The sequence below is a fragment of the Muntiacus reevesi genome, unplaced genomic scaffold, assembly GCF_963930625.1.
Source record: "Muntiacus reevesi unplaced genomic scaffold, mMunRee1.1 SCAFFOLD_31, whole genome shotgun sequence".
NCBI lineage: Eukaryota > Metazoa > Chordata > Mammalia > Artiodactyla > Cervidae > Muntiacus > Muntiacus reevesi.
The window spans coordinates 2775929-2783925 of NW_027078022.1; the positions used below are offsets into that span (position 1 = coordinate 2775929).

Below are 7997 nucleotides of genomic sequence, written 5' to 3' on the forward strand. Positions count from 1 at the left end.
GAAAATATTAACTGAACTTTCCATTTCTCTCTGTAAAAATTTTTCACATGTGTTTATAAAATTTCTAAGGATCAGCTAATAGAAACTTTCTCAATATCTGTATAGTAAGAACAACATCATGGCTGTGTAAAACTACAAAAATTTCAGCTGTCTTCCTGCTTCAAAACAAAAGACCAGGAGGTCAGAACTGAGATGCTTTCTAGATAAATGTTTCAGTTCACTTTCTGGAAAGAACAGACTCAGCATATGGGATTTTACATAAATCTTGAGATCGAGAGATAAAATGAAAAAAATAATTTTACCCTTAAATAAACCTCGAAACAAAGTTACTGATTTTCAACAATTCACAGGACACGCTTTAAAACACAAATTCCAAGTGTTTTAGATATTCATTATTTTGTATGAAAATGAGAATCTACATTCAGCATGACTTGACATATGTTAACTTGTCCTTGAACAAAACACACCTAATTCAAAGTAACAAATGATCTACTCTTAAGAATGCTAATTAGCCAGCTTTAGATAACATGCCAGAAAAAAAAGAGGGGCTAAAACTTTCGGCACAGGCAATTACAGACTGCAGTACACAAACGCAAGTCCCTTAGAGCGGCGTCTCCCAGCTCTCAGCCCTTTCCAAGTCACTCTGGAAATGTTAAAAGTGTTTTGTGTGCAGCTTTTTAGCCACTAGGGGGCAGGGGATGCCCAGTTCATTCTGCACAGCTCCTTACACAAGTAAACATTTAAAATAAACAAATATTTTAAATGATCATAATTGTTTCAGAAGGCATCTTCTCACATAAGCAAGGTCATGAATCACTGTCAAGTAAAACTGAAGTAGCACCAAATCAATAACAAGAAACATTTTTATGGACTTTGAAACTTTAGAAAGCATTTGTATGTTCATTATCTAATGTAATCCTCAAATAAATTCCATGAAATAGTTATTATTTTCCCATTAGAAATTACCACATACTATGTCCTTAGTGACTGCCCAAGAAAAGCTGAAATCTTGAGTGTTACACCTATTAATGCCAAGGTCCCCGCCCCACCCCATGGGAATGCTGGATGCTAAAACTGACAGGGATTTTCAGCTCAAGATGGCAGACTAGGACACATTTACTTTCTGTTCCTTCTGAAACCATACTTAAATAAAAGTGTAGAAATACCAAAATTAATAAGCCAGTAAAAGCCAAGAGGTTGTGGAAGTCATCAACTACAGAAAGATTTCAACATATTTCGAGAAGGCAAAAAATGAAACCGAGTGATGAATAAAATAACTAAGGAAAGACTGTCCTAAGGAGGGTCTGCACAAAGCCAGTTAGCTTTCAGTGAGTTCTGGTTATAGCAAAGGGCAAGGAAAGAAGAGGAGCTGAAAAACAAGGAAATTAAAGTTATTTTAGGGAAAAAAGTTAATTGTATGAGCTCCAGAGACCACTCAGCCTGCTGCCATATCAATCCATGGATTACAATGGATTGTTGGTAAGCAAGACAAGAAAATAAGGAAGAAACAAAAATGAAGAGATTGTTCCTTACTGAACTCTTCTCAAATGAGATCAAGGAATTATGGTTAAATGCCACAGCTGTAAATCATTTCTGCTCCTAGAGAGGTCAGATAGGGCTTATGATATTTCTCGCTTTTTTCAGACATAATTTAGGTCTGAGAAAAACCTTTTGTGTCCTCCAATCTCAAATCTTCTTGGGGATGGAAGTCCAAATTTACTCTGACATACTATAAAAAGAATCTCAAGAGCAGAGGGCAAACTAATTTATAATATATGAATTATGTCCAGTGTTATTTTAAATAGATTTTAAACTAAAATATATAAATAAAGTTTCACTGATCAATACAATTCTGGGTTCTGAAACCTCTACATGTCACATGCCTGCTGTGTAACACACAATGTCAGCCCAGGAGAAAGAAAACACTCCAATGAAGTAAGCCAAAGAAACAAGATTCAAACTCGATAAAGCCATGTTAGACTAGGAGTTTTCAGTCCTATCCTATTCTTTTGAAGCTTCTACCTTGTGAATAATAACATGTCTCCCTTGTCCTAGACACCCAAGAGTGTGACTTCTCTCCTGGGCATAAGAATCTTTAGAATTATATATGGTAGTAAAGAGTGGACCCAGCTGACATGCTCACAGTGACCAAACTGTACTGACTGACTGAAGCTGACACAGGGCTCCACTATGAAGCTGCAATAAGTGATGTGTTTGCTTTCTCAACATGAATGAGCTGCCTTACTGAACACACTCCAGGAAGGCCACAGAAACAGGCTTCTAATCCATACAGAATAATACACTGGTAAATTTCTTTCAGGAAAGCCCATGATTTATCTAGACTATCATCTTTACATATCTGGATCCTTCAAACTATCCCAAAGGGAAAACCTCCGCTGGTGCTATGCTGACAACTGGTGGTCCTTAACCTGCCTCTTCTGAGATCAGAACCCAACGCAGCAGGTGATCAATTCATGAATTGAGCAAAAGAAAACCTACAGGGTAGGATATAGACTCATTATAGGTATGACACTTAGGGCTAAGTGCCATAAGGAGGACAAGAAAAGAGCAGTAACACGTGAAGCATGTATGGCGGGGAGGCACCACAGCCCAGAGCAGGTTTGGGTCACATCCTGGCTAAGCCATTACCATCTGCACACCCTGAAGAACAGTCTAAGATTTAACTGTTGTACCAAATTTCTAAAAAGAAGTGAAGAAAGAGGCTTACCCGCCAGAAAAGGACGTGGTGGGGTGCAGCACCTGGCCAGGTGAGGGCTCTGCATTCCGGCTGGTGATGATGGCAGAGGAGCCGCGGCGGAGAAGGTGCTCCTGGCTCCTGGCCTCGCAAAGAAGCTGGAGAGGTCCCCACAGGTGCTGGACCACCCCCGGGAGGGTGGGTGGCTCCTGCAGTCAGCTTTGCACAGGTCTCTGAGACCCAGGCAGGGAAGGGCCGGCAGATACACACGCAGGCACCAAGGGGGCTGCATGATGAGGAGCTAGATGGGATGAGCTCTGGAGAAGGAGGCCCCCACGGTCCTGAAGAGTCTCTGCACGGTGGCCCATCTGGTGCCAAACACCTGCCACCCACAGTGGGAGGTCTCAGCGGCTAGAGAGCCCGGGAGGGGTCGTGCACTGGGGCCCGCCCTTTGCCCCGGAATTTGCAGTTTCTCTGTGACACGTATACCATGGACGCGTCACAATTGCCAGGCTGAGTCCTCCTCCCTCCAGGGCGTGTTTGACCGCGAGAGGAGTAAGAAGCTAGGGAGACGCTCTCCCAGTTTCACATTCTATTCTCGGGTTATTTGGCGCACAATACGGGCAATTTACTGTGTAAACTTCTTTCTGGGCTCCGCCGCCGGCGCCCGCTGGGCCGGCGCTCGCTGGTTTTGCGCCCTCGGGGTGCCACCACATCTGGCCGGGGTCACCCCGCCGCCCCAGCTCCTGCTTTACAACCTGGTCGCAGGCTGCTCAACCAGGATCCAGTGCCCTCATCGTCCGGGTTTTACAGCATGCCGAAAAGGTGGTACCCAATCCAGCAGGCTGGGTACTCTCCCGTGTGGGCGGGCTACCCCTGGCGAACTTGAGGGAGCGGCCGAAGCAGCAGCCCGTCCTGTCCACTCGTAATTCCATGATGTTCGGACCTTCGAGAACCGTCAGAATTCCTCCACCGGGGCGCAAAATTACTCTCCTGCGTTCACTCCCTGAGCTACCTGTTCAGGTAGCCAAGGCTGGGAAGCCGGTACCAACCAGTCACCGCCCACTTCCTCGCGCAAAGGAGAGTAAGGCCATGGTCCAGGAAGATCAAAGGGAAGGCGTGACAGAGGAGGAAGGTCACACAGAGGCCGAAGGAGAGGACAACGGAAAGATGAGTCCGGACCGCAGCGGGGCTATGACAATGACACCTAGGCCCCAGGAGACCGGCGGGCTCCTCCCGCCCCTCCACTGCCCTCCCGAGCCTCCCAAACCTCCTTCCGGGGCACCCAGGAGGCAACTTCAGTGAGAAAGCCCAGGTGTCTCGGACGAAGCCTTCCTCCCAAAGCCCCGCCATCTGCTCAGACGGCACTGCTGGAGACGGCCGGCCTCCCTCGCAGCCTGGCCCCCTGGCCACGGTGCTCTCTGCCCCAAGTCCGCGCTGCAGCCTGCTGCCCGAGAGGCCAGGAGAAGTGGTGCTGGGTGAAGACCACCAACCCGGCTGCCCAGAGTCACCGATGTCCGGGAAGGCGCTGCAGCGTGAGCCACCTTCAGACACCCCGCGGAGAAGCTCTTCTCCCCTGGGAGCCGCCGGCAGTGGGCGCCCCCGCAAGAGGACGATGCCCCCGCCGCTTTTTCTGCCACTGCCGCCCCCGCTGCCGCCACTGCCGCCCCCGCTGCCGCTGCTCTGGGGTCGCAGTGACCTTCCCCCGCCTCCGAAGCTTCCAGCCATGACTCGCGCCAAAACCTGGGGCACCCTGAAACAAAACAGGGACCGTCAGAGGAACAGAATCCTGAGGGATCCAAGGCAGGCCATGCGACGCCGCAGCGCCGCCCCGCCTGCCCCAGGGACCACAGGCTCCCTGCCTCCGGTCAGTCACACGTTGCAGGTCCCTCCTACCACCACCAACTTGGCCGACCTGTCCTCCAGATTCCCCAATCTGGCTGGCCTTCCACCTTGCCTGACACCTTATGTGGATCGGGTGGCAAGACACACAGCCCCCGTGGACTCTCATTCTGCTAGTCCTGCAGATGCTCTGCCTCCAGTTTCCAATCCCACTGTGGGAACTGCCCTCAAGGAGGATGCGGGCACTGCGTGTGCAGTCAGAGCAACACCACCTTCTATTTCTGACCTCTCCACACCCCTGAGCACCCCAACCCTCCCCTTCCAGCCACCCTCCGACAAAAATGAATCCCCAACACCCATGTGTGTAGATTCTCCCCCTCCCTCATACTTACTCACCCCTCTTCCAGACCGCCCCATCGCTCCCCCTGCTACAACTTCTACTGGAGTCCCTTTTACCACCACAGTCACAGCATCTCCAAGTGTAACCTTCCTGTCTCCTTCAGATCAGGACGTCACTGACATGGACACTACTCCCCCGGCTCATGCTGTAACCTTTCAGTCTCCCCCAGGTATTGGGGTGGAGCAGACACGCACTGCAGGGAGACCAGACACCACCAGCGCCATTTGTGCCGACGGTCTCCTGCCCTGCTTCAATCTTTAACTATGCCTTTCACTCCCAAACCAACCCTCACCCTACATCTGCAGCCACTGATGGGCAGCAGAGAGCCTCTGTTTTTCCCAAGCCCCCATCTGGGGCTCCGGCTGCTGTCTTCCCCGGGCCCCCACCTGGGGGTCAGGCTGTCGTCTTCCGCGGGCCCCCACCCGGAGGTCAGGCTGCCGCCATTCCCGAGCCCTCATCTGGGGCTCCGGCTGCCGCCTTCCCTGGGCCCCCACATGGTTATCAGGCTGCCGCCTTTCCCGGGCCCTCATCTGGGGCTCCGGCTGCCGTCTTCCCCGGGCCATCACCTGGATATCAGGCTGCCGCCTTTCCCGGGCCCTCATCTGGGGCTCCGACTGCCATCTTCCCCGGGCCCCCACCTGGGGGTCAGGCTGTCGTCTTCCGCGGGCCCACACCCGGAGGTCAGGCTGCCGCCTTTCCCGGGAGCCCACCTGGGAGTCAGGCTGTCGTCTTCCCCGGGCCCCCACCTGGGGGTCAGGCTGCCGCCTTTCCCGGGCCCCCATCTGGGGCTCCGGCTGCCGCCTTCCCCGGGCCCCCACCTGGGGGTCAGGCTGCTGCCTTTCCCAGGCCCTCATCTGGGGCTCCGACTGGCGCCTTCCCCGGGCCCCCACCTGGGGGTCAGGCTGTCGTCTTCCCCGGGCCCCCACTCGGAGTCAGGCTGCCGCCTTTCCCGGGCCCCCACCTGGGGGTCAGGCTGCCGCCTTCCCCGGGCCCCCATCTGGGGCTCCGGCTGCCGCCTTCCCCGGGCCCCCACCTGGGGGTCAGGCTGCTGCCTTTCCCGGGCCCTCATCTGGGGCTCCGGCTGGCGCCTTCCCCGGGCGCCCACCTGGGGGTCAGGCTGTTGTCTTCCCCGGGCCCCCACTCGGAGTCAGGCTGCCGCCTTCCCCGGGCCCCCACCTGGGTATCAGGCTGCTGCCTTTCCCAGGCCCTCATCTGGGGTTCCGGCTGCCGCCTTCCCGGGGCCCCCACCTGGGGGTCAGGCTGCTGCCTTTCCCGGGCCCTCATCTGGGGCTCCGGCTGGCGCCTTCCCCGGGCCCCCACTCGGAGTCAGGCTGCCGCCTTTCCCGGGCCCTCATCTGGGGCTCCGGCTGGCGCCTTCCCCGGGCCCCCACCTGGGACTCTGGTTAATGTCTCCCTTGGAACCCCATCTACGGCCTTGGGTCCTGTCTTCCCCGGCCCCACTGTGTAGGACTCCAGCCAGTGTCTTCCCCATCCCTCCATCTAGGGTTCTGCCCACTCTCTCCCCTAGCCCCCCATCTACAGCTTTTGGTCCTGTCTTCCCTGGCCCCCTCTCTAGGGCTTTGGCTCTTTCCCTCAGTCCCCAAATTATGGCTTTAGGTCCTGCCTCCCCCAGCCCCCCATCTATTGCTTCAGCTCCTGTTTTCCCCAAACCCCCATCTATGGCTTCGGCTCCTGCCTCCCCCAGCCCCCCACCTATGGCTTCGGCAGTTATCTATGCTTCAGCAGTCAGCATCTCTACAGATGTCAAACCAGTCTTTGACATCAAAGCTATGGATGCACCTCCTCCTCAGACTTTACTTTCTAGTCTACCTCTGACTCCAAGGACAACCACTACTCATACCACATGGCTCTTCCTGGTTCTGAGAACACAGCACCCAGTGGCAGCGATGCCTGGACCCGAGCCTCGACTTATTTACCTGTGGACGTGGTCAACAGAGGTACCCATGTTTCAAGTGAAGCTTGAAACCCAGAACTCACCATTGAACCCACATCTGGGGCCAACAACAGGAAGAAGCCTAACAAGTCTATTCCACTGGGAAACCCATTAGCCCTAGCACAAGATGAAAAGCTAACCTCTTCTGCAGTCCAGCCACCCAGAGGAAGGATAATGGATTCGGGTTTACCAGATCCCCTGTCTTCCACCACCACCATCAACATGCAGCCGCCCTCTGTCTACAGCTCAGGTATTTTCCCCAGGGATGTATCTGCTACTTCTGGTTTTGGAATGGATACCACAGTGCCCAGTCCTGGAGACAGTAGCTTGTTGTCTTGCTAGTACCACATGAGGCCCACTGTTGATGGGGCTGCAGCCTCTATGGCTGGTGGGAGTTTTGGGTTGGTGTGAATGCCCTAGGCCTCACTTATTCAGAAGCATCTGGCCCACCTCACTTTTGCACAGAACTGTGTGGGACACCCAGCACCACCTGTGTTCCTACTGTGGCCAGATCACCTTGGGCTCATCTCATTGCAGCTGGCTGCTGCAGTAGGAACAGCAAGCCCCCATCCCAGCATCCGGGCACGTATCTGGTTCCAACTTGAATCCAAACGCCTGGGGTCTCCTTCAGCCAAGTCCAGGTGGTAGAGTCACGGCAGGGGAAACCACCATCCTTATGGTTAGAGGTCGGGGTGTTACCACTTCCCATCACTGCACCCAGGACCCACATGAGTGTAGACAATCTACAGTTACAAATCCCATCACCATGAAGAAGAAATTTGTGTCAAGGGACAAGTCAATTTCAACTTTTCACTAGAACAACACTGCATCCATTGGATTTGCAACTGTGAGACCCACCCCTGGCTTGAAACCCACTAGAAGTTCCACCTGACTTCCAAACACAAGGGGTTCACCTGTCCAAGATCCAAGTGGTGGTGGTATAGGAGGGAACGTCATCATTCCCAGGAATGGAGGACCTGGTAGCCACACTTCCCATCAGTACAACTGGGACCCACCTGGCCAATACACCATGGGTGAACACATGGAAGGAGCCACATCTCATCTCGGATGGGAGGCCCCAGTGTCAGCACCTGCCACTGGGCTCG

At 53.5% G+C, this 7997-nt stretch overlaps 1 protein-coding gene across 1 annotated transcript in view; it reads right to left on the minus strand.

Annotated features, from left to right (window-relative positions):
* Nucleotides 1-3630, minus strand: part of LOC136155415 (exocyst complex component 1-like) — a 44558-nt gene extending 40928 nt beyond the window's left edge. Inside the window, 1 exon segment of the mRNA XM_065917147.1 lies at nucleotides 3570-3630. Coding sequence (XP_065773219.1) covers nucleotides 3570-3630 — 61 coding nt within the window.
* Between the last annotated feature and the right edge of the window lie 4367 nt (nucleotides 3631-7997).